General features: G+C 50.5%; 3 protein-coding genes across 3 annotated transcripts; all 3 read right to left on the bottom strand.

Annotated features, from left to right (window-relative positions):
• Window positions 1-4,518: 4,518 nt before the first annotated feature.
• LOC140917926 (zona pellucida sperm-binding protein 3-like) lies at window positions 4,519-7,776 on the bottom strand. The gene is made up of 9 exons (XM_073361456.1): window positions 7,359-7,776; window positions 6,477-6,595; window positions 6,293-6,396; window positions 6,044-6,221; window positions 5,846-5,966; window positions 5,654-5,745; window positions 5,420-5,565; window positions 5,178-5,296; window positions 4,519-4,633 (listed from the first exon to the last, which is right to left on the bottom strand). The coding sequence occupies exons 1-9, from the start codon at window positions 7,770-7,772 to the stop codon at window positions 4,610-4,612; spliced, it is 1,317 nt and encodes a 438-aa protein (XP_073217557.1). The 5' UTR covers window positions 7,773-7,776; the 3' UTR covers window positions 4,519-4,609.
• A 4,339-nt stretch (window positions 7,777-12,115) lies between these two features.
• Window positions 12,116-15,407, bottom strand: LOC140917925 (zona pellucida sperm-binding protein 3-like). The gene is made up of 9 exons (XM_073361454.1): window positions 14,921-15,407; window positions 14,151-14,269; window positions 13,967-14,070; window positions 13,716-13,893; window positions 13,515-13,635; window positions 13,323-13,414; window positions 13,089-13,234; window positions 12,840-12,965; window positions 12,116-12,295 (listed from the first exon to the last, which is right to left on the bottom strand). The coding sequence occupies exons 1-9, from the start codon at window positions 15,332-15,334 to the stop codon at window positions 12,189-12,191; spliced, it is 1,407 nt and encodes a 468-aa protein (XP_073217555.1). The 5' UTR covers window positions 15,335-15,407; the 3' UTR covers window positions 12,116-12,188.
• Window positions 15,408-19,211: 3,804 nt separating this feature from the next.
• LOC140917924 (zona pellucida sperm-binding protein 3-like) lies at window positions 19,212-24,412 on the bottom strand. The gene is made up of 9 exons (XM_073361453.1): window positions 23,999-24,412; window positions 23,133-23,251; window positions 22,949-23,052; window positions 22,695-22,872; window positions 22,497-22,617; window positions 22,305-22,396; window positions 22,074-22,216; window positions 21,785-21,910; window positions 19,212-19,386 (listed from the first exon to the last, which is right to left on the bottom strand). The coding sequence occupies exons 1-9, from the start codon at window positions 24,410-24,412 to the stop codon at window positions 19,253-19,255; spliced, it is 1,431 nt and encodes a 476-aa protein (XP_073217554.1). The 3' UTR covers window positions 19,212-19,252.
• Between the last annotated feature and the right edge of the window lie 965 nt (window positions 24,413-25,377).

The raw sequence follows: 25,377 nt of genomic DNA, 5'->3' as shown, positions 1-25,377 counted from the left end.
TGCATGCTTCCCATGCCTACATCTCACAAAGGTTATGATGACCTGTGTGACCCGGGGTTTCATTCGAGACCTTACATGACATTCTTTTGGTGAACCCAGGGGGTCCCTGTCCCCCGGTGTCTCCCAGTACCCTCTGTCAGTTGGTTCTTGGGACAGAGGTACCCCTGTGGGAATCTAGTGGCCTGCACCAGGGGCAAGCTCCAAAAGCTAGTCCATATGAAGTTATTCAACTTTATCTCTGGTTTGATGGAGCAACGAATGGGACTGCTGAGAGCCTGCATGGAATGACAGTGTGCCCAGAGGGAGACAGACACTTGTTCTCAACACCATACCTGTGGGGAGCCCATGGGATGGCATGCAACTGAGCTAATGTACTCAATGCTTTTTTTGCCTCTGTTTTCACTAACAAGGTCAGCTCCCAGACTGCTGCGCTGGGCATCACAAAATGGGGAAGAGATGGCCAGCCCTCTGTGGAGATAGAGGTAGTTAGGGACTATTTAGAAAAGTTGGACGTGCACAAGTCCATGGGGCCGGACGAGTTGCATCCGAGAGTGCTGAAGGAATTGGCGGCTGTGATTGTAGAGCCATTGGCCATTATCTTTGAAAACTCGTGGCGAACCGGGGAAGTCCCGGATGACTGGAAAAAGGCTAATGTAGTGCCAATCTTTAAAAAAGGAAGAAGGAGGATCCTGGGAACTACAGGCCAGTCAGCCTCACCTCAGTCCCTGGAAAAATCATGGAGCAGGTCCTCAAAGAATCAATCCTGAAGCACTTGCATGAGAGGAAAGTGATCAGGAACAGCCAGCATGGATTCACCAAGGGAAGGTCATGCCTGACTAATCTAATCGCCTTTTATGATGAGATTACTGGTTCTGTGGATGAAGGGAAAGCAGTGGATGTATTGTTTCTTGACTTTAGCAAAGCTTTTGACACGGTCTCCCACAGTATTCTTGTCAGCAAGTTAAGGAAGTATGGGCTGGATGAATGCACTATAAGGTGGGTAGAAAGCTGGCTAGATTGTCGGGCTCAACGGGTAGTGATCAATGGCTCCATGTCTAGTTGGCAGCCGGTACCAAGTGGAGTGCCCCAAGGGTCGGTCCTGGGGCCGGTTTTGTTCAATATCTTCATAAATGATCTGGAGGATGGTGTGGATTGCACTCTCAGTAAATTTGTGGATGATACTAAACTGGGAGGAGTGGTAGATACGCTGGAGGGGAGGGATAGGATACAGAAGGACCTAGACAAATTGGAGGATTGGGCCAAAAGAAATCTGATGAGGTTCAATAAGGATAAGTGCAGGGTCCTGCACTTAGGATGGAAGAACCCAATGCACAGCTACAGACTAGGGACCGAATGGCTAGGCAGCAGTTCTGCAGAAAAGGACCTAGGGGTGACAGTGGACGAGAAGCTGGATATGAGTCAGCAGTGTGCCCTTGTTGCCAAGAAGGCCAATGGCATTTTGGGATGTATAAGTAGGGGCATAGCGAGCAGATCGAGGGACGTGATCGTTCCCCTCTATTCGACATTGGTGAGGCCTCATCTGGAGTACTGTGTCCAGTTTTGGGCCCCACACTACAAGAAGGATGTGGATAAATTGGAGAGAGTCCAGCGAAGGGCAACAAAAATGATTAGGGGTCTGGAACACATGACTTATGAGGAGAGGCTGAGGGAGCTGGGATTGTTTAGCCTGCAGAAGAGAAGAATGAGGGGGGATTTGATAGCTGCTTTCAACTACCTGAAAGGGGGTTCCAAAGAGGATGGCTCTAGACTGTTCTCAATGGTAGCAGATGACAGAACGAGGAGTAATGGTCTCAAGTTGCAGTGGGGGAGGTTTAGATTGGATATTAGGAAAAACTTTTTCACTAAGAGGGTGGTGAAACACTGTAATGCGTTACCTAGGGAGGTGGTAGAATCTCCTTCCTTAGAGGTTTTTAAGGTCAGGCTTGACAAAGCCCTGGCTGGGATGATTTAACTGGGAATTGGTCCTGCTTCGAGCAGGGGGTTTGGACTAGATGACCTTCTGGGGTCCCTTCCAACCCTGATATTCTATGATTCTATGGTCCATTCCACTGACAGCTCTTAATACGTATTTGTTCCTGCAGCACTAATAACTGATTAAGGCTTCATTGCCCTATACTAGGGCAAGGCAGCTCTCATGCTCCGGCATCTTAGAGCTAAGCTAACTGAGAGGTTACATCATGTTCCCCCTGGGTAAGCTAGAGATAAAACCCAGGTCTCTCCAGATGACCCCAGTCACAGCCGTGCATGAATGAATGAATGCATGGAGTGAATGTGGTCGGTTACCTTCCCTGTGCTAAGCACGAGACCACAGTCTCCTCCCACAGCTGGGTCGAGAACCCAGGAATCCTGATTCTCTGCCAAGCAGCTGTGAAGCCCACCGACAGAAAGGTTAGGTCAAGGGGCAGAGGACTGTGTCCAAACCAGGTGAGTCCCAGGGGTGTAATTTTGGCACCACATGATGGAATTGCTCTTTTCCCAGTTTAGTGAAAGTTGCAGCAAAATTTCTATTTAAAAATCAGATTTTGCATCCCCTCTTCAAGGCACCCGAGAAAGCCAGAAAACTGGCAGGTCAGGGCCTGACAGCTCTACCAGCTGCAGTACCTCCAGGCATTGAATCCACACCCCTCATGCAGCACCAACTCCTCTTAGTTTGGGAGCTGGCCACTAATTTTGGCTTAGCAGCACTGAACCTTAGAGTCTTCTCTGTGAAATGAGGACAGGAATGATTCCTGCTGTTTGTCTAGATACAGCCAACAATATTCGGGAGGGAGAGAAACAAGCTGAGTGCAGGGAAAGGAGGGGGATTTGAAGGATGTCAGGGTCTTGGAGCTTTCCAACTAGAGGACCCATATTTTAGAGGAAGGGCTGGAGTTGTGCCAGAGGCAGGGGGAAATGTATCTACGGCTTGAGGGCTGGATCTCAGCTAGTCAGAGGGGTCCCTTCAAGAACAGAGGGACTTTGGGAATATGGGCTGAAAAGCATTGAGAGACATGGTCTGATGGTTGAGACACCACCTTGGCATGCAAGAGACCAAGGTTAAATTCCACATTGTGCCAAAGCCTTCCTGGGCAACCTCACTTAATAACCCTGTCTTTTCCCCCCTTGTATGAAAGGTGGTCAGCATTCCCCTACCTCCCAGGGCATTGGGGGAGTCATTGGACACTGTAGATGAGGCGCTCTGACCTTAGACAGTCCCTGTCAGGACCTTACTCGCTCAGAGTCCCTTCCACTTGCAGGTGCACAGCAAGCCTCCAAGGGCCCCTGCTCAGAGAGCTGCATGTGTTGGAGGAAAGAGGCTGCTCCTGCCCCACTGCAGCATCACACGGGAGAGGGTGAATAACCACTCCGGCAGAGAGCTTGTTCTGGGAACATACACGCTGCTGCTCCCTTTACTCTCCTCTGGCCGGCTGAGGAGGTTTATTTGTGCAACCCTGGTCTTGGATCTGCTCTCCACACAGCTAAAGGGCAGATGTTGAAGAAGTGACATCCTGTCCTAGAGCAGGGTTGGCTGTGTTGTCTCTACCACGGTAGAGACCTAGATAGAGCCCTTTACACTTGGGTTTGAGTAGAGGCTGCATGATCATTGTTGTACAGGCCTCACTCCACTGCAGGTAAGGGCACAGAAACTGGAAAGTTTTTTTTAAGACACTTTCTGCCTAGGCCTGGTGGCAAGAGAACAGGGCTAGCCTGCAGAACTAACTAGCCTGAGCCTAAAGAGTTCACCCCAGCCATGATTTCAGTCCATGGTGAGAGCAATTTGTCTAAAGTGCCCCGATCCTTCTCTCTAAGGTGAGTAGTTACCCTAGAGCAGCAGTTCTTAAACTGCAGGTTAGGATCCCAAAGTGGGTCACCACCCCATTTTAATGGGTTTGCCAAGGCTGTGTTAGACTGGCTCAAACTAAAGTTGCCAACTGAGCCCCAGTGCCCAGGGCCAAAGCACAAGGGCTTCAGCCCTGTTTGGCAGATCTCAGTCTTTTGCCCTAGGCAGTGGGGCTCAGGTTACAGCCCCTGCTCCCCAGGGTAAGCCCTGGGGGTTTTTACCCCTGGACCAGGGCAGTAGTTGGACAATGGGGATTACAGTGCAATGAAGTTTAAAAACCCTTGCCCTAGAGCATAACCTAAAGCCAGTCATGGAGTCAGTAGGAACTCCCTCATGGCATCTGTTTCACTTAGAGGGCACAGTGGCTGGGGGATGTGTGTTCTCTCTACTGCAAGAGCCCTGTAATGGTTACAGGTGCCAGATGGACAGTTCAGATGGAGGGAAATCCCCCTGCCATTTGCCTCTGGGAGCCTGAAGGCAGCAATCTCTGCTTTCTTCACCTTCACATGATCTCTCCCCATGCAGCCCCGTGGGTGTGTCCATAATGTGGTTGGTGCATCAACCACACCATTTCCTTCCCCACAGAAGGGAAGGCATCTCCCTTGCCCATTAATACGTCACAGACCAGAATCAAGTCATTGGGGTTTATTTACATTAGACAGAAGGTAAAAAGGCCTGTGACTGCTCAGGCACTGGAATGGCTGCATCTTCTGTATACGAGTATCCCCAGCGTAATAAAGGCCAGTGCAATGGCAGCTGCCACTGAGATCAGACCAGCTGTAGAAGAGAATCCTACAAGAGGAAGGACACATGGTTAAAACTGCAGCTAGTTGCTTCTCCAGCAACCTCTCCTCTCCAAAAATCTACCAGGGACTCGCTGGGTACATGAGTCAAGGCCACAGTTAATAAAATGGGGGATTTTTTCTTTGAGCTGTATTGTAGGGCTGTGTTTTTTGAAGTCTTTTATAGCCATACATATTGGAGTTTGTCTACTAGAAGTGGCTGGAGCAGGAGATCAGCACCTCTTTATAAATCCCACTGGATAATAGGTTGCAGGTCTCAGGTCACACAACTGGTGTCCCAGCAGGTAAGCCCAGGCTACAGTGGCCGACAGTCCTATGTTTGACTGGCTCTGGTTGGACCCTCTCAACAAGGAGCCCTTCTTGAGTCTTGTTGACTCATTATTAACACTCCCTCCTTGGACTAAGGGATTCTTACAACTGACTTTGTAAAACTCATTTCTTCCATCTTTTAGTGCATCTTTTCCCAGCAAACCTAATGTAGATTAGTAGTGACAATAGAGGCACCATGAGACTTGTTCATTAGAACTAGTTACCCTCTGATGCTGCCTTCTCTGCTTCCATTTGAGCAACTGAGAGATCCCTTGATCAGTATCCAAGATGATCATGGGTCCTACCACAACATCAGCCTCAGCTTCCCTCACCAAGGGCTCACCTGTATTGGGAGAGAAGCACTACTAGAAAACCAATCCATCCCATTTTGGGTGGAAGATCCCCCAGGAACAGTCTGCTGGAGTAAGCCAGACATCTTCCCAGGTGAAGTGGGCACAGAACCTACCATGCCTGGAGGCCACATCTCTCTGGAAGCGCCTCCCTGACCATCTGTCCAGAGGGCTGCCTCTCCCAGACTGTCCTCCAAGGAATGCGCAGTTCCCAGTCTCACAGCACCTGCAGATGTCTCGGATGCCTTCCACTGGAGACCAGCTGGAACAGAACAGGAACAGTCATCTACAGTGAAGAGTTCTGTTCTAGGCTGCCTGTCACTCCCCTGATGGGGTTCTAGGCTACTCACATGTTGCCTGCTTTGTTGAAGGAACAAGCCTTGTTCAAGGGATCTGGGGCTTGCTCAGCTGCAGTGACTTTCAGATGACAGGTGATGTAGATCTGGAAGGGAAGTGGGAAGAGGGGTTAGGACCATCCCAGGGGACCCTAACAGCTGCTTAGCCTGGGGAAATCGACTTGGAGCAGAAATGTGGGCTCTCACCAAGTTCCTGGCATCTCCTGCAAACCTGAACACATCCACCATGAACTGCAGCGTGTCCTGCCTGGGCCTGGGGGATATGAAGGCCGAGGTGGTGTCATCTGATCTCCCATCCACCAGGCACCTACACACAAGAATCAAGGGTCAGTAAGAGTCCCTGATCAGTCTTGTTTTAGTCTAGAAAGGGCTCCCAGCTCTTACCCATTGAAGTCAATGACAGCATAGCGGGGAGAGGAGTCCCTGTCTGGGCTCAGGGTGGCCACACAGCTGTCCACAAAGAGCCTCAGAGCCACATGGTTCCCAGTGCTGACATCAGCTTGGATATGCATGACCTCCCCCAGCTGGAATCCATTGGAGGGTCTCTCAGCACTCCAGTCATCTGCAAGGCAAGTTCACAGTGAGCAGGACAGACAGGCAGGCAGGGCTCCCCTGGAGGCTTCTCCCACCTACCATTCATCAGGTGCAGGGAGAAATCCAGCCTCTCCTCAGCAGACAGGGTGGAGCTGAAGGGAACCCATGTTGGCTTGATGGCTTTACTGCTCACATTGTCCTTCCTGGGAGGAGGAGCAAACCTCAGTCACTGAGCCAGATTCCAGAAGGGGAGGGAGGGGATCTGAGCATCTCAGACTCTCACCTGGGGTAGTGACATTCAATGGGAATCACAGCTGGATTGGTTCTCAGGATCACTGGGTTGCTGGCAGGGGTGGGGTTATAGTTCAGGTTTGTGCTGTAAACCAGGGAGTCTGGGGTCATCTGGGAAGCAGCAGACATGGAAGGGTTAACACTAGTACACAGAGCATTTGTAAAGTCATTCAGATGGGCCTAAGAACAAGCCTCAGCCAGATGGAAAACTTGAGCTCAAGTTTTCCAACCAGTGCCCAGTCAACTGGCAACTGCCTTTGGAAGGACTGGACACTAGAAGCAGGGGATTTCAGAGCTCAGTCTGCTAGAGCAGCCATCGGAAGATGAGCACCACAGTAGTGCCATTTTACACAACTCTGCTCACTGTTTTCCTCTGTGCAGGTTGTGAAGGAATCTCAGACAGTAAAACCCCCAGGGTTAATCTGTTAGCTGCCTTGAGGTGAATTTTGACCAGGGATTAAGGAAGCCAGTAGTCTGTCCCTTTCCCTCCTACAGACTATGCAGAGCTCAGGCTAACACCAATCAGTTTATTCAGTTGCAGGCTCCGGTCTGTGGAGTCTGCAGACAGACTTTGGATGTGTGTGTGTGGGGGGGGGGGGGTCTAGAAGTAAAGTCTGTCTGAGCCACAAGAGCACCCTCTTCAGGCTCCACTTGTGAGCCTGCTCCAGGAGCTGAGCAAGGCAGAATTCTTTGCCTGGCGCATGAGACTGGAAGCTAAGAAGAAGCACCCAGGAAAAACCAGGGAGCTTATCAATAACATGGACAAAATCCCACCCACTGTTCTCTCCTGCTGCCCCATTTTTACCCCATCAGACAAGGCAGGGGCAGTGATGCTAGGGATCAGTAGCGGCTCCTGACTTGCATAAATCCTTACCTGCAAGGTGCTGCCACATTCATGGAGCCCAGCTACAAAGATCACTGTGTTCTCTGCATCATTAAGGGACACGTACCGGCAGGCAGCTGGGCCAAGGCTCAGGTCAGCAGCTTTGATCAGTCTCCCCATCCCAAACAGATCCCTGTGCACAGTGATCACCATCTGAGCCTCCTCACACTGCACCATGACAGGCTGCAGCACGGACACAGCCCTGAGCTGGGAAGTATCAGCCCGAGCCCAGGGGTAGGGCTGGGCAAGAGAGAGAACATGGGCTTGTCGTTGAGGGGGCTCAGCCCTGGGGGTGGGTCTCCAGATGGCAGAGTCAATCCTAGAGAAATCCCAGGGATTGTAACAGGTCACCCCACTGACCACCCAGCACAGAAGAACAAAGCACAGGTTGTTTCTGTACCCCATCTTGCCTGCTTGCAGCAAATCCAGTATGGAGGGAAACTGCTGCTCTGGGGCTTTATACCGTGACTCAGAGCCAGGTGACAGCTGTCCCAGGTAATTAACACCCTCCCCTAATCTGCAGGTAACCGGGGCCCAATCATGCCCGGTGCCCATGCCCTGAACCAGGGAAATAGGAGGGCCAATGGGAATCAGCTCCACCTGTTGGTCAGTACATCAGCTGCAGTTTGGAAAATTCCTGCCCTGTTTCGTTCAATGGAAGGCTAAGGGTGGGCTCCACCACAAAGGGACCCAGGCCCCTCAATCCCCAATTTAGGCCTGTAAATCCTGGGTTTGGCTCCACTGTGATCCACAAATCACACAGCGGCAAAGAGTCCTGAGGCACCTTATAGACTAACAGAGGTATTGGAGCATAAGCTTTCGTGGGTGAATACCCTCTTCATCAGACCCACCCACTCCCCTCTGATACAAACCATATAGCGAACTCTGTAGGTGTCCAAATTCAGCAGCACCGAAGTTTTTACACTATAAAGGTCCCTGGTGCCCGTGTCTCAGCCTCTGGGCACATGCCCAGCTGCCTCCCTCTGGGAGTCTGGGCACCTGTCTCCCACCTAAGGCCAGAGCTGTCCATGAGCTAGGGGAAGTTAGGCATTTAGTTGCCTATGTTTCATGTGGAGCCCAATTCACTAGCTGTGCTGCTTGCCCATGTTGACCCCGTTCACAATTGCACTGGAGCAGGACGCGGTGTCCTCCTCGGATCTTTTAGCCCAGCGGTTAGAGCATTCACCTGGAATGTGGGAGACCCAGGTTTCATTCCCCCTCTCTGCTGAGGGGAGAGAAAGGACGTGAACAGGGGTCTCCCATCTCTCAGAAGAATGCTTGAACCACTGAGCTAGGGGACATTCTGATGTTGGGCTTCCTCCTACTTTCCCATTCAAGCTGTTCTGTTGTGGATAAATGATGAAAGAGGGACCAGACCCCAGTGCTTCCACCTCCCACCGGGCTACAGCCGCATTCCTGGTCACTTGTTCTCTCAGTCTGGCCCATCAAGTGCTCCACTGTGGATAAGTGTGAAACTAAAATCTGTTCAAGGGGAAATTTGTGTCCTCTCTAATATCCGCATAACTCGTCAGATGAGTTCCAGAACTGGTGTTCTCCTTCCAGGGTTGGGGTGGAGTTTGTTGGGTTGAATTGTTTTCCCCAACGTGTACCCACATCTGCCCCCATATCTCCCCTCCCCAGAATGGCTTGTTTCTCAAAGCGAAGAGAGGGCCTGTCCTGGAGGGAGGATCCATGTGAAACTGAGATTCCTGGGATAGGGACTGTGACACTTCTCAGGGCAGCCAGGGCTGTGCGGCAACCTAGTTGCCACCAGCCTCCTGTATGAAGGAGCCTTGCCTGTGCCAGCTGGGTTTTAGCTCCCCAATGCAACCAGCCCATCAGCGCCTCAAGCATTCTTCTCTGGGATAGCCCAGCCCTGTGTTTTGCCTGGCAGGATAACAATTAATGCGCCCCAGGCTTCAAGTCCCTTCAAAGTGGGCCCCTCTGTGGTTCAACCCCAATCACTGGATACCCAGAGAAATCCCAGATGCTCTGTTTCCAAAGGAACAGCGCATCCTCATTCACCAGTTTGGCATTAGCTCAGTTCTCTTGTATCACACACAGCACTTCAGCTCTAATCTAAAGTAAAAGGAGATTTATCCTCCAATCTGGAAAGCGTCTCACCCAAGTTCCCTTCAGCATTTGCAGCCAAGCCTGGCTGAAACCCCTTATTCATGATGCCAACTCGCTGTTAGTTTACTTCCTAGGCACCTGATGTTAGGATGTCTTTTTGCCCCTCAAATATTCCAGCAGGCACCTTTGATGTTTATCAGTAGATAGGGTTCCCCCTCCAATATTGACTTCTTCCTGTTAGTTTCTGTCTGAAGTCTCTGCCAGCTCCTCATTGGCATTTGTCTTAGACATTGCATGACATACAACACACAATGGTCCACCATGAAGAAAAGCATTGCCCACCCCTCCTGTCTGCAGGATTTTGTCTCAAGACCCACTACCTTTGAGAGGCCTGCTTCATCTACAAGGCCTACAGAACCTCATTTTCAGTGCTCCTTGCATACTTCCCATACCTACATCTCACAATGGTTATGATGACCTGTGTGACTCGGGTTTTCATTAGAGACCTTACATGTCATTCTTCTGGTGAACCCAGAGAGTCCCTGTGCCTCCCAGTACCCTCTGCCAAATACGTATTTGTTCCTGCAGTGCTAATAACAGATTAAGGTTTCATAGCCCTATTCCAGGGCAAGGCAGCTCTCATGCTCTGGCATCTTAGAGCTAAGCTAACTGAGAAGTTACATCATGTTCTCCCTGGGTAAGCTAGAAATAAAACCTAGGTCTCTCCAGATGACCCCAGTCACAGCCGTGCTGCTGTCTGAAATGAATGCATGGAGTGAATGCAGTCGGTTACATTCCCTGTGCTAAGCACGAGACCACAGTCTCCTTCCAGAGCTGGGTCAAGAACCCAGGAATCCTGATTCTCTGCCAAGCAGCTGTGAAGCCCACTGACAGAAAGGTTAGGTCAAGGAGCAGAGGACTGTGTCCAAACCAGGTGAGTCCCAGGGGTGTAATTTTGGCACCACATGATGGAATTGCTCTTTTCCCAGTTTAGTGAAGGTTGTAGTGAAATTTCTATTTAAAAATCAGATTTTGGCATCCCCTCTTCAAGGCACGCGAGAAAGCCAGAAAACTGGCAGGTCAGGGCCTGACAGCTCTACCAGCTGCAGCACCTCCAGGCATTGAATCCACGCCCCTCATGCAGCACCAACTCCTCTTAGTTTGGGAACTGGCCACTAATTTTGGCTTAGCAGCACTGAACCTTAGAGTCTCCTCTGTGAAATGAGGACAGGAATGATTCCTGCTCTTTGTTTCGATACAGCCAACAATATTTGGGAGGGAGAGAAACAAGCTGAGTGCAGAGAAAGGAGGGGGATTTGAAGGATGTCAGGGTCTTGGAGCTTCCCAACTAGAGGACCCATATTTTAGAGGAAGGGCTGGAGTTGTGCCAGAGGCAGGGGGAAATGTACCTCCGGCTTGAGGGCTGGATCTCAGCTAGTCAGAGGGGTCCCTTCAAGAACAGAGGGACTTTGGGAATATGGGCTGAAAAGCATTGAGAGACATGGTCTGATGGTTGAGACACCACCTTGGCATGCAAGAGACCAAGGTTAAATTCCACATTGTGCCAAAGCCTTCCTGGGCAACCTCACTTAATAACCCTGTCTTTTCCCCCCTTGTATGAAAGGTGGTCAGCATTCCCCTACCTCCCAGGGCATTGGGGGAGTCATTGGACACTGTAGATGAGGCGCTCTGACCTTAGACAGTCCCTGTCAGGACCTTACTCGCTCAGAGTCCCTTCCACTTGCAGGTGCACAGCAAGCCTCCAAGGGCCCCTGCTCAGAGAGCTGCATGTGTTGGAGGAAAGAGGCTGCTCCTGCCCCACTGCAGCATCACACGGGAGAGGGTGAATAACCACTCCGGCAGAGAGCTTGTTCTGGGAACATACACGCTGCTGCTCCCTTTGCTCTCCTCTGGCCTGCTGAGGAGGTTTATTTGTGCAACCCTGGTCTTGGATCTGCTCCCCACACAGCTAAAGGGCAGATGTTGAAGAAGTGACATCCTGTCCTAGAGAAGGGTTGGCTGTGTTGTCTCTACCACTGTAGAGAACTAGATAGAGCCCCGGATAAACTGCAGGCTAGGATCCCAAAGTGGGTCACCACCCCATTTTAATGGGTTTGCCAAGGCTGTGTTAGACTGGCTCAAACTAAAGTTGCCGACTGAGCCCCAGTGCCCAGGGCCAAAGCACAAGGGCTTCAGCCCTGTTTGGCAGGTCAGTCTTTTGCCCTAGGCAGTGGGGCTCAGGTTACAGCCCCTGCTCCCCAGGGTAAGCCATGGGGGTTTGACCCCCTGGACCAGGGCAGTAGTTGGACAACGGGGATTACAGTGCAATGAAGTTTAAAAACCCTTGCCCTAGAGCATCACCTAAAGCCAGTCATGGAGTCAGTAGGAACTCCCTCATGGCATCTGTTTCACTTAGAGGGCGCAGTGGCTGGGGGATGTGTGTTCTCTCTACTGCAAGAGCCCTGTAATAGTTACAGGTGCCAGATGGACAGTTCAGGTGGAGGGAAATCCCCCTGCCATTTGCCTCTGGGAGCCTGAAGGCAGCAATCTCTGCTTTCTTCACCTTCACATGATCTCTCCCCATGCAGCCCCGTGGGTGTGTCCATAATGTGGTTGGTGCATCAACCACACCATTTCCTTCCCCACAGAAGGGAAGGCATCTCCCTTGCCCATTAATACGTCACAGACCAGAATCAGGTCATTGGGGTTTATTTACATTAGACAGAAGGTAAAAAGGCCTGTGACTGCTCAGGCACTGGAATGGCTGCATCTTCTGTATACGAGTATCCCCAGAGTAATAAAGGCCAGTGCAATGGCAGCTGCCACTGAGATCAGACCAGCTGTAGAAGAGAATCCTACAAGAGGAAGGACACATGGTTAAAACTGCAGCTAGTTGCTTCTCCAGCAACCTCTCCTCTCCAAAAATCTACCAGGCACTCGCTGGGTACATGAGTCAAGGCCACAGTTAATAAAATGGGGGATTTTTTCTTTGAGCTGTATTGTAGGGCTGTGTTTTTTGAAGTCTTTTATAGCCATACATATTGGAGTTTGTCTACTAGAAGTGGCTGGAGCAGGAGATCAGCACCTCTTTATAAATCCCACTGGATAATAGGTTGCAGGTCTCAGGTCACACAACTGGTGTCCCAGCAGATAAGCCCAGGCTACGGTGGCTGACAGTCCTATGTTTGACTGGCTCTGGTTGGACCCTCTCAACAAGGAGCCCTTCTTGAGTCTTGTTGACTCATTATTAACACTCCCTCCTTGGACTAAGGGATTCTTACAACTGACTTTGTAAAACTCATTTCTTCCATCTTTTAGTGCATCTTTTCCCAGCAAACCTAATGTAGATTAGTAGTGACAATAGAGGCACCATGAGACTTGTTCATTAGAACTAGTTACCCTCTGATGCTGCCTTCTCTGCTTCCATTTGAGCAACTGAGAGATCCCTTGATCCTTGATCAGTATCCAAGATGATCATGGGTCCTACCACAACATCAGCCTCAGCTTCCCTCACCAAGGGCTCACCTGTATTGGGAGAGAAGCACTACTAGAAAACCAATCCATCCCATTTTGGGTGGAAGATCCCCCAGGAACAGTCTGCTGGAGTAAGCCAGACATCTTCCCAGGTGAAGTGGGCACAGAACCTACCATGCCTGGAGGCCACATCTCTCTGGAAGCGCCTCCCTGACCATCTGTCCAGAGGGCTGCCTCTCCCAGACTGTCCTCCAAGGAATGCGCAGTTCCCAGTCTCACAGCACCTGCAGATGTCTCGGATGCCTTCCACTGGAGACCAGCTGGAACAGAACAGGAACAGTCATCTACAGTGAAGAGTTCTGTTCTAGGCTGCCTCTCACTCCCCTGATGGGGTTCTAGGCTACTCACATGTTGCCTGCTTTGTTGAAGGAACAAGCCTTGTTCAAGGCATCTGGGGCTTGCTCAGCTGCAGTGACTTTCAGATGACAGGTGATGTAGATCTGGAAGGGAATTGGGAAGAGGGGTTAGGACCATCCCAGGGGACCCTAACAGCTGCTTAGCCTGGGGAAATCGACTTGGAGCAGAAATGTGGGCTCTCACCAAGTTCCTGGCATCTCCTGCAAACCTGAACACATCCACCATGAACTGCAGTGAGTCCTGCCTGGGCCTGGGGGATATGAAGGCCGAGGTGGTGTCATCTGATCTCCCATCCACCAGGCACCTACACACAAGAACTCTGGTTAGTAAGATCCCCACAGACTTGAGGTAGATTCTAGACTAGAAAGGGCTCCCAGCTCTTACCCATTGAAGTCAATGACAGCATAGCGGGGAGAGGAGTCCCTGTCTGGGCTCAGGGTGGCCACACAGCTGTCCACAAAGAGCCTCAAAGCCACATGGTTCCCAGTGCTGACATCAGCTTGGATATGCATGACCTCCCCCAGCTGGAATCCATTGGAGGGTCTCTCAGCACTCCAGTCATCTGGAAGGCAAGTTGACAGTGAGCAGGACAGACAGGACAGGGCTCAGCTCCCCTGAAGGGACCTTCCACCTACCATTCATCAGGTGCAGGGAGAAATCCAGCCTCTCCTCAGCAGACAGGGTGGAGCTGAAGGGAACCCATGTTGGCTTGATGGCTTTACTGCTCACATTGTCCTTCCTGGGAGGAGGAGCAAACCTCAGTCACTGAGCCAGATTCCAGAAGGGGAGAGAGGGGATCTGAGCATCTCAGACTCTCACCTGGGGTAGTGACACTCAATGGGAATCACAGCTGGATTGGTTCTCAGGATCACTGGGTTGCTGGCAGGGGTGGGGTTATAGTTCAGGCTTGTGCTGTAAACCAGGGAGTCTGGGGTCATCTGGAAGGAGGGGACATTGGACAGATTAAGGGCAAGTAGTTCAGCTGAGAGCTGAGAATTTAAGACAGTTCTCCAGGAAGCGGGCATGTCTTCCAACAAGTAGTTCCTGTGCTCATTCTGCTGAGCAGCCATCGAAATACTGGAGCTATGGTAGTGCCCCCCATCGCATGACTATTCACGAGTTTCCTCTGTGCCTGTTCTGAGGTATGTGCCATACAGTGACTGCCCCCCCCCCATGTAAAACACATCTCACTCCACTTCTCAAGTTACTGCGCTAGCAGAGTACAGAAACACATTCAGCTGCCTCCTTCCCATCTACAGGGTTTGGGGAGCTCACAGAATTCAGTGAGCCAAACTGGGCTTTCCTGGCAGTAAAAGTCCCTGGCTTGGACTGAGCACAAGGGTCCACTTGTGAAATCTGACAGAGCCACCATGGCTCACTCCCCATGCATGCTCTTAAACCTCCTTTTGGAGCATAAAGACATGAAATAGTTCTTAACTGTAAGGAGACTGAAGACTAAGGGGAAAAGACACCCTCCCCTCCAAGAAATAGCTAGCGGCTCAGTAACTGAGCCAAGACCCTGTGCTGCACTGTTACCCCTTTTTAATCCCACAAATAGGAAGCTCCTGGTTTCTATGAAGCTGCCTTACCTGCAAGGTGCTGCCACATTCATGGAGCCCAGCTGCAAAGGTCACAGTGTTCTCTGCAGCATTAAGGGATGTGTACCTGCAGGTGGCCTGGCCAAGGCTCAGGTCAGCAGCTTTGATCAGTCTCCCCGTGCCAAACAGATCCCTGTGCACAGTGATCACCATCTGAGCCTCCTCACACTGCACTGTGACAGGCTGCAGCAGGGACACAGCCCTGAGCTGGGAAGCATCAACCCGAGCCCAGGGGGAGGGCTGGGCAAGAGAAGGCACATGGGCTTGTCGTTGAGGGGGCTCAGCTCTGGGGGTGGGTCTCCAGACGGCTGAGTCAATCCTAGAGAAATCCCAGGGATTGTAACAGGTCACCCCACTGACCACCCAGCACAGAAGAGCAAAGCCCAGGCTACCTCTGTACCCCATCCTGCCTACCAGTAGCAAACCCAGTATGGGGAGAATCTGCTGCTGTGGGCCTTTTATACCCTGCACCTAAAGCCAGTTCACAGCTGCTCCAGGTAATGAACACCCTCCCCTAGACTGCAAGCAGCTGGGGCCCAATCACATCCACTACCCATCCCTGGAGCAGGGAAATGGGAGGACCAATGGGAATCAGCTCCACCTGTTGGTCAGTTCATCAGTTGTATTCTGGGAGATTCCTGTGAGGTTTCATTCAATTAAATCTGACACATTTTGTCGTGGATGTGAAACATCAGCTGTGCAGAGTCTGCAATGCTGATACTCAATTCCAAAGGGGATTTTTATTATGGAGCAGTGATCGCTGCATCATGGTTACGTTTGAAACCCACTCTCTGTTTAAATTCCTGGTCTCTGAATTTTGCCTCTTATCTGAACTTGGTGTCGATAGTCAGATCAGCTCCCAAACTGGCAATCTAGTTCAGCGGCTGAGGTGCATTTTGGGATGCCAACTTGAGTTCATTTGACCAAAGGGTTTGCCAGCCACAGCTCTCCCAAGTGGCCTACTTTTAAATTTTGAGTATGCTGTTGGAACAATCTAATCATGATATTTTTGCACAGCTAAGAAATGATCAGGGAGGGATCCCCGTGAAACGGAGATCGTTGGGCTACCCCTGCTGAAGGCTAAGGTCCAGTCCAAAGAACAAGTCCCAAAACTTAGCCTATCCAAAATCCTTCTGTTTTATTTCTGGTCCTGGGGAAGAGCCCAGGGGTTTTCTGTGAGCCATGCATGCTGTGCCTGTATGCACAGATAAACACAGGATTCCTCTTTCAACCAGGGGACAGGGCACTGGGCTAGGAACCATGACCCAGCTCCTCATAGGTAGTTAGGCTCAATGGAATTTAGGAGCCTAAATACCTTGGAAGAACTGGGCCCAGGAGACTGTAAGTTCAAGATTTGTTGCTTCCAGCGATGGCTGTTCATATTTATGTGTATTTATACTTGACTAGCTTCCTCCGCATGCACTAGGGGAGACAGGTCTCATTCTCCCCTGTTTTATAGGTAACGTCACCAAGAGGCTGCACAATGGTCCTCTTGGGAAAGGTCACATTTATATCTAGCTCATTAATATGGCAGACCTGAGTGTCATCCACTGAGCCAGGCTGTCTATTGAAGCGAACATCCAAAGCATGTGGTTGGTTGTCCTGTCTGTAGCCACGGTTCTAACCACTAGAGAACACTTCCATTCCTGACACAAGCAGCCTGACTCTGCTGCTGTCTAACCAACCGTTGAACAGTCCACTTATACGGTGGATTAGCTGAATGGGCAGAGGGCCACGGGCTGGTTCTAAAGGGCCTGCGTTAAATTGGATGCCGATCATGGTTGGGCATTTTATGGTTCCACCTGATAGAAATTCTCTGTAGCCAGTTCAGTGAAGGCCGCAGCTAAATTTCTCTTTAAAACCAAATTTTGCATTTTTTTTTTCAAAATCACTTACATGGGAATTTAGATAGGTGGCCACTAATTCTGGCCCTTTGTCAGCGTGCCTCAGTTCCCCTGTGAGAGATGGGGATGATTACATGACCCCTCCCTAACTGCAGGTTTGGATAGATAAATGCAGTCATAGTGGAGGGATGTTAGGGGCAGGGAGCTGTCTAGAGTGGAACAAAGGGCTGGGTTGAAAGCTTAAGGAATGGGGGGAAGGTTAAAGTTGTCCTAGAGGCAGCTGAGCAGTCAGTATCTCTGCAGCACCAGGCGTGGGAAGGTTGGGAGAACAGAGGGACGGTCAGCGGCTAGAGCCAGCTCTGCTCTTTTGAGGGCAGTATGTGTGCAGAACCCCGCTGATGACCTTGAGGTGTGTTCTGGTGGTTGAAGCACTGGCTTTGGACTCCCCAGCTCAGGGTTCAACTTCTAGTTCTGCTGCCATATTCTTGGGGGACCACGACCATGTCACAGCCTCTCTATGTCTCAATTTCCACAGGTGTAAAATAGGGATAAAATTCCTCCCTGCATCTTGTGTCATCACAGGTGCCGACTCCATGGGTGCTCTGGGGCTGGAGCACCCATGGGAAAAAAAATGGTGGGTGCTGAGCACCCACTGGCAACCCAGTGCCTCCTGCCTTCCAGCGGGCCTTGCCCATCAGCACCTCCCGCTCCCTGTGCCTCCCACCCACCATGAACAGTTCTTGCCTCTGTGCTCCCAGCCAGGAGGGCAGGTACCTGGGGCTTCTTGCTTCCAGCAGAGAGATCCACAGCTGGAGTCTAGCTGGCTGCTGTACTCCTGGCAGGGACTCTGGGGGGCAGTAGGGCTCCCAGTGGGGACCCCAGGTAGCAGCCCAAGCCAGAATAGCAGCCAGGCTGGGGAACTGGCTTTCTTGTTAGTTTCATGGCTCCCCTGGAGCCACAAAATTGACAAGAACAGCTGATGTATGGAACAGTATCTACCCAGACACTCCATCATCCTAACTACATGGACAGAAGTGCTACACCACTCCCTGCGATGGTTTTATGATGTTGCCATTGCAGGGGAGTTACATTTCAGCACAAGTGTTCACTGTAGACAAGGCCATAGTTTTCCCCACAGCAGCACAGCCCTATGAAGATGTTTAGGAGGCACATGGGATTATTTCCTATTCCACATCTTGTCAGATAGGAACATGCATCTTAGCTGCTGGCATCCTCCACCCTAGCATTACTGGTGCCCTCAGTGGTCCTGCTCTCTATGCACCCCTTCCCCCCCACCCCCCCCCCCCAGGCCTGCTCTGTCCCCTGCATTTGCAGTTTTCCTTCCAAGGGAGTTTTTACTGTACCAGGTTTCAGAGTAGCAGCCGTGTTAGTCTGTAGTTGCAAAAGGAAAATGAGTACTAGTGGCACCTTAGAGACTAGCTAATTTATTTGAGCATAAGCTTTCGTGAGCTACAGCTCACTTCCTCGGATGCATTCGATGCTCAGATAAACTGGTTAGTCTCTAAAGGTGCCACTAGTACATCTTTTCTTTTTACTGTACCAGGACTTTTCTACAGCAAGGCAGGTTGGATGGAGGATGCTGGCTACAGAGGTCATCAGAGGCCAGCTGCAGCGTCCCTTCCCCACACTGTAAGGGGTGTCATGCAGCAGAGTTTTCTGACCAAGATAGTGCAGGAGGTTGTTTAAGTGATGTTGGCTGGGCCACTGTATAAATAAGCCAAGCCCTACTGAACCACCGCAGGGCCAGGACTATGACTAATACCTGGCCACCGAAGTTATACCAGGGATGAGTTTGGTCCACTGGTAGCTTGTTCTCCTTAGTAATAATGCTACCCTAGACTTGACCAGGTGTAAATTCCAGCTGGAGGAAGCTTATCTGCACTTGGCTGTTGAGCTTGCCAACTTTAAAATAAAATGGTTGAGTGGGGTATTGTGAGGGGCTAGTTGCCCTGACAGTGATACCCTGGTACATAGGGAGGCAGGGAGCCCCTCCCACTCCACAGCCACACTAGTTATAGCGTGGGTGTCTCCCCTCGAGGTGGAATTTATACCTTTCTATCTAGGATAGGCCTGCTGTTAGATCTGTTCTCAGCATTCTGGCTGCCTCTAGCTGTTGTCACCAGTGACTTCCAGCCATGACTCCCCCTGCAAATTAAGGCAGACTGCTTTTGTTTGGAGAAGGACTACAGGTAGCAGGTGTTAGATCCCAAGCAGCTCAGGACAGCACTGCCAACATTTCACATTAACAGCTCAACTCTGTTGCCAGGAGAGAGGCTAACTCTGCCCTCATCCCCCCACTGTGTGAATAGTAATCACTGCAGTGTCAGTTCATGAGGAGACCAGCTGGTTGAGTTACCCCCACAGCACAGAAAGCATCACTCCCACCCATTAAGAAGTCAGCACTGACCAGACTCAAGTCCATTTATGGGTTTATTTTACATGACACAGAAGGGCCAAGTCACATGACAGCACCAGCCATTGCACGGCTGCGGTTTTTGTATATGAAGCAGATGGTCAGAGTCACGGAGGCCAAACCAATAGCAGCCGCCACCAAGCTCAGCCCAAGCACCAGCCCAGGAGTCTCTTCTGCACCTGTAGGAAAGATCTGTGGTTAGAATGGGAACCAGGCACTTTTCCAGCTTTAGTGAAATCGCTGGGTGTTTGTATCCTACATAGGCAAGCCAGTTATTCCCTCTTTTGTAGCCAGGCATTTGATTTTTCCCTTCTTAAGTGTAGTGCTTAGCACTTCATGGACTTCCATCTTGAATTCTCCAGTCAGTTTTGAATTCTTATCCTGTACTCCAGAGCGCAAGCTGAGACGGGTTGCACGGTGTCAGCCACCCTTTAAGTACACTCACCCCTCTTATCTAAGAGATTCACAAAAATATTGACTAGTACCAGACCCAGGGACTGTCTGCTTAAATACACCCTCTCAGAGTCACAGCAGACCACTGATAATTACTGAGTAATATCTTTCAACCAGTTGCATCTACATGCATTTCCTTAGTTTGCTTATGAGACTCATTGGACTGATCCAAGGCTGACTAAAAAAGTCTATACACACACCTGACATCTGCTTCCCCCACCTCCTGCACCACTAGGCCAGTAATTTCCTTTTTTGACAGTTATTGATCAAGAACAAATGTCAAACCAATTCATGCTGCCTACTCCCTATAACCCTATTGTCTTCTAGGCGCCTACCTGTAAGGTATGGCGCAATCAGTTTGTAATAAAGTTAGGCTAACTAGTCCTATTTCCCAGGCCTTTGGTTCCCCTTTTTAAAGCTTGGTGCAAACGTAGTGCCTATCTAGTCCTTTGGGACCTCATCTCAGAGTGCATGGAGGACGAGTGATCACTAACGGTTCAGAGATGGTTTCAGCTAGTTCCGTAGGATAGATATCAGGCCCTGCCAACTAGAATACAGCTCAATACTTTCTATCCTGTTCTTTACCTACTTTGGCTTGTGTTCCTTCCACCTTGTTAATAGTGGTGTTGAGTATCTGGTCACCGTAAACCTTTTTAATGGTGACTGAAGAAAAATAGGCACTAGACACCTCAGCCTTCTTGATGTCATCCCTTATTAGATCCCCTCCCCACTAAGGAAAGGGCAGCCCCTTTCCTTAGTCTCTTGCTCCTAATGTATTTGCAGAATGGCTTTTTGCCTTTTATGTCCCTTGGCAGGTGTAACTCATTTTTGTGCCTTAGTCTGATTTTGTCCCTACATGCTTGTGCTAGCATTTTGTACTCCTTAGCATTTTTAGGACATTAAAGAGCTCTTGATGGAGCCATAGTGACCTTACTCTACCTTTCCTTTAAATTGGGATAGTTTGCAGGTGTGCTTGTAATATTTCTCCTTGAGAAATTGCTAGCTCTTCTGAATTCCTTTTCCCCTTAAATTACCTTCCCTTGGGACCTTTCCCTACCTGTCTGTTAATCGGCTATTTTTGAAGTCCATTATCTTGATTTTACTGCTCTTGCCTTAGGCTTGTAAGAGATCATTGCAGGATCTCTTCCACCCCAATTGCCTTCCACCTTCTGATTTGTTACCAATGCCTCCCTGTTGGTCAGGATCAAGTCTCAGATGGCTCTCCTCAGTTACTGCCTCTACTCTCCAAAACAGAATGTAGTGTGAACTTGTTGGAAGAATTAGTTTTTGCTGTATTGGACAACCCAGATGTCTTAGAAAAGAAAGTCCCCCATTACCACCAGGTCTCCTGTTTTGATATTTCTATTATGTCCTAGAAATTCCTCATCCACTTCTTCCTGATTTGGAATCTACAATGGACCTGCACTCCCCTCCCCCGGATATATTCTTTAGGCAGAGACATTAAACTGATCTAAGATCCAGGAGAGGACACAGAACACATGTACATCAAGAATAGACAAGGTATCCTTTTTTTAAATCCTGTCCTTCCTGAAGGAGCTATATCCATCTATAGCTACATTCCAGTCATGAGATTTCTCCCACCAAGCTGGGACATAAGCTAAACTTATGTACTTCTACCACCACTTTATTCCCCATACTCCTTGGATGTTGATCCACAAATCCAAGACATGATCAGATTCCCACCTTGTTAATCCTATGACCCTACTGTAATTTTCCATGTTCCCTCCTAAATCTAGCCCTCTGTTAAGGTCACTCTATTGGTTCTGTGGTATGTGTTTTGTCATAACTTCCTGGAGCAGGAGTCAGGCACTTCCTGTTAAACAAGCCACCCAGATTATAAATTAGTCTCAGCCACTTTAGTGCTTCAGCCCAGCTGGGGGTGGAGTCAGGAGTGGAGGATGGAGAACTTCCCTGGATTCTAGTTTGCTTCTTTTGGGTCCTCCCCACTGGTCTGACAGCCCATAGGTTTGTCCTGGCAAAGCCATTTACTCAGTGTTCCCTTGGGTTGCAGGGCTGAGCCTGGTGGTTGCAGGGAGTTTTCACTTTTCATAAAAGGCCCAATGCCCTGAAGGTGCATGGATTACTACTATACAAGTTAAGTACCTGGTGATGCTGCCTTCCCTACTTCCATTTGATCTTCCACAAGATTCCTGGATCCCCAATAGGCATCAGTGATGAATAGGGGTCCTACCACAACATCAGCCTCAGCCTCCCTCAGTGAGGAGTCACCTGTATTGAGGTAAGAGATGTTACTACATGGGTGTTGCTTCGTTATCCACATTGTGATAAAGCCAAGCTGAAGGTCCCTGGGTTGTCTAGCAGAACCCCCTTTTTTATTGAGAGACCTAAACACCACACAGCCACCTATTAACTCTGATTATAGAGATCCTACCATGCCTGGAGGCCACGTCTCTCTGGAAGCGCCTCCCTGACCATCTGTCCAGAGGGTTCACTCTCCTGGACTGTCCAGCCAGCCCACAGTTCCCAGTCTCACAGCACCTGCAGATGTCTCGGATGCCTTCCACTGGAGACCAGCTGGAACAGAACAGGAACAGTCATCTACAGTGAAGAGTTCTGTTCTAGGCTGCCTGTCACTCCCCTGATGGGGTTCTAGGCTACTCACATGTTGCCTGCTTTGTTGAAGGAACAAGCCTTGTTCAAGGCATCTGGGGCTTGCTCAGCTGCAGTGACTTTCAGATGACAGGTGATGTAGATCTGGAAGGGAAGTGGGAAGAGGGGTTAGGACCATCCCAGGGGACCCTAACAGCTGCTTAGCCTGGGGAAATCGACTTGGAGCAGAAATGTGGGCTCTCACCAAGTTCCTGGCATCTCCTGCAAACCTGAACACATCCACCATGAACTGCAGCGTGTCCTGCCTGGGCCTGGGGGATATGAAGGCCGAGGTGGTGTCATCTGATCTCCCATCCACCAGGCACCTACACACAAGAATCAAGGGTCAGTAAGAGTCCCTGATCAGTCTTGTTTTAGTCTAGAAAGGGCTCCCAGCTCTTACCCATTGAAGTCAATGACAGCATAGCGGGGAGAGGAGTCCCTGTCTGGGCTCAGGGTGGCCACACAGCTGTCCACAAAGAGCCTCAGAGCCACATGGTTCCCTGTGTGGACATCAGCTTGGATATGCATGACCTCCCCCAGCTGGAATCCATTGGAGGGTCTCTCAGCACTCCAGTCATCTGCAAGGCAAGTTCACATTGAGCAGGACAGACAGGCAGGCAGGGCTGGGCTCCCCTGAAGGCTCCTCCCACCTACCATTCATCAGGTGCAGGGAGAAATCCAGCCTCTCCTCAGCAGACAGGGTGGAGCTGAAGGGAACCCATGTTGGCTTGATGGCTTTACTGCTCACATTGTCCTTCCTGGGAGGAGGAGCAAACCTCAGTCACTGAGCCAGATTCCAGAAGGGGAGAGAGGGGATCTGAGCATCTCAGACTCTCACCTGGGGTAGTGACACTCAATGGGAATCACAGCTGGATTGGTTCTCAGGATCACTGGGTTGCTGGCAGGGGTGGGGTTATAGTTCAGGCTTGTGCTGTAAACCAGGGAGTCTGGGGTCATCTGGGAAGCAGCAGACATGGAAGGGTTAACACTAGTACACAGAGCATTTGTAAAGTCATTCAGATGAGCCCAAGAACAAGCCTCAGCCAGATGGAAAACTTGAGCTCAAGTTTTCCAACCAGTGCCCAGTCAACTGGCAACTGCCTTTGGAAGGACTGGACACTAGAAGCAGGGGATTTCAGAGCTCAGTCTGCTAGAGCAGCCATCGGAAGATGAGCACCACAGTAGTGCCATTTTACACAACTCTGCTCACTGTTTTCCTCTGTGCAGGTTGTGAAGGAATCTCAGACAGTAAAACCCCCAGGGTTAATCTGTTAGCTGCCTTGAGGTGAATTTTGACCAGGGATTAAGGAAGCCAGTAGTCTGTCCCTTTCCCTCCTACAGACTATGCAGAGCTCAGGCTAACACCAATCAGTTTATTCAGTTGCAGGCTCCGGTCTGTGGAGTCTGCAGACAGACTTTGGACGGGGGGGTCTAGAAGTAAAGTCTGTCTGAGCCACAAGAGCACCCTCTTCAGGCTCCACTTGTGAGCCTGCTCCAGGAGCTGAGCAAGGCAGAATTCTTTGCCTGGCGCATGAGACTGGAAGCTAAGAAGAAGCACCCAGGAAAAACCAGGGAGCTTATCAATAACATGGACAAAATCCCACCCACTGTTCTCTCCTGCTGCCCCATTTTTACCCCATCAGACAAGGCAGGGGCAGTGATGCTAGGGATCAGTAGGGGCTCCTGACTTGCATAAATCCTTACCTGCAAGGTGCTGCCACATTCATGGAGCCCAGCTACAAAGATCACTGTGTTCTCTGCATCATTAAGGGACACGTACCGGCAGGCAGCTGGGCCAAGGCTCAGGTCAGCAGCTTTGATCAGTCTCCCCATCCCAAACAGATCCCTGTGCACAGTGATCACCATCTGAGCCTCCTCACACTGCACCATGACAGGCTGCAGCACGGACACAGCCCTGAGCTGGGAAGTATCAGCCCGAGCCCAGGGGTAGGGCTGGGCAAGAGAGAGAACATGGGCTTGTCGTTGAGGGGGCTCAGCCCTGGGGGTGGGTCTCCAGATGGCAGAGTCAATCCTAGAGAAATCCCAGGGATTGTAACAGGTCACCCCACTGACCACCCAGCACAGAAGAACAAAGCACAGGTTGTTTCTGTACCCCATCTTGCCTGCTTGCAGCAAATCCAGTATGGAGGGAAACTGCTGCTCTGGGGCTTTATACCGTGACTCAGAGCCAGGTGACAGCTGTCCCAGGTAATTAACACCCTCCCCTAATCTGCAGGTAACCGGGGCCCAATCATGCCCAGTGCCCACGCCCTGAACCAGGGAAATAGGAGGGCCAATGGGAATCAGCTCCACCTGTTGGTCAGTACATCAGCTGCAGTTTGGAAAATTCCTGCCCTGTTTCGTTCAATGGAAGGCTAAGGGTGGGCTCCACCACAAAGGGACCCAGGCCCCTCAATCCCCAATTTAGGCCTGTAAATCCTGGGTTTGGCTCCACTGTGATCCACAAATCACACAGCGGCAAAGAGTCCTGAGGCACCTTATAGACTAACAGAGGTATTGGAGCATAAGCTTCCGTGGGTGAATACCCTCTTCATCAGACCCACCCACTCCCCTCTGATACAAACCATATAGCGAACTCTGTAGGTGTCCAAATTCAGCAGCACCGAAGTTTTTACACTATAAAGGTCCCTGGTGCCCGTGTCTCAGCCTCTGGGCCCATGCCCAGCTGCCTCCCTCTGGGAGTCCGGGCACCTGTCTCCCACCTAAGCCCAGAGCCATCCATGAGCCAGGGGAAGTTAGGCATTTAGTTGCCTACCTCATATGCGGAGCTCAATTCACTAGCTGTGCTGCTTGCCCATGTTGACCCCGTTCACAATTGCACTGGAGCAGGACGCGGTGTCCTCCTCGGATCTTTTAGCCCAGCGGTTAGAGCATTCACCTGGAATGTGGGAGACCCAGGTTTCATTCCCCCTCTCTGCTGAGGGGAGAGAAAGGACGTGAACAGGGGTCTCCCATCTCTCAGAAGAATGCTTGAACCACTGAGCTAGGGGACATTCTGATGTTGGGCTTCCTCCTACTTTCCCATTCAAGCTGTTCTGTTGTGGATAAATGATGAAAGAGGG

Source organism: Lepidochelys kempii, chromosome 10 (genome assembly GCF_965140265.1).
Source record: "Lepidochelys kempii isolate rLepKem1 chromosome 10, rLepKem1.hap2, whole genome shotgun sequence".
NCBI classification, from domain to species: domain Eukaryota; kingdom Metazoa; phylum Chordata; order Testudines; family Cheloniidae; genus Lepidochelys; species Lepidochelys kempii.
Note: the sequence above shows the minus strand (reverse complement) of the source record. Positions and strands in the feature narration are given on the sequence as shown.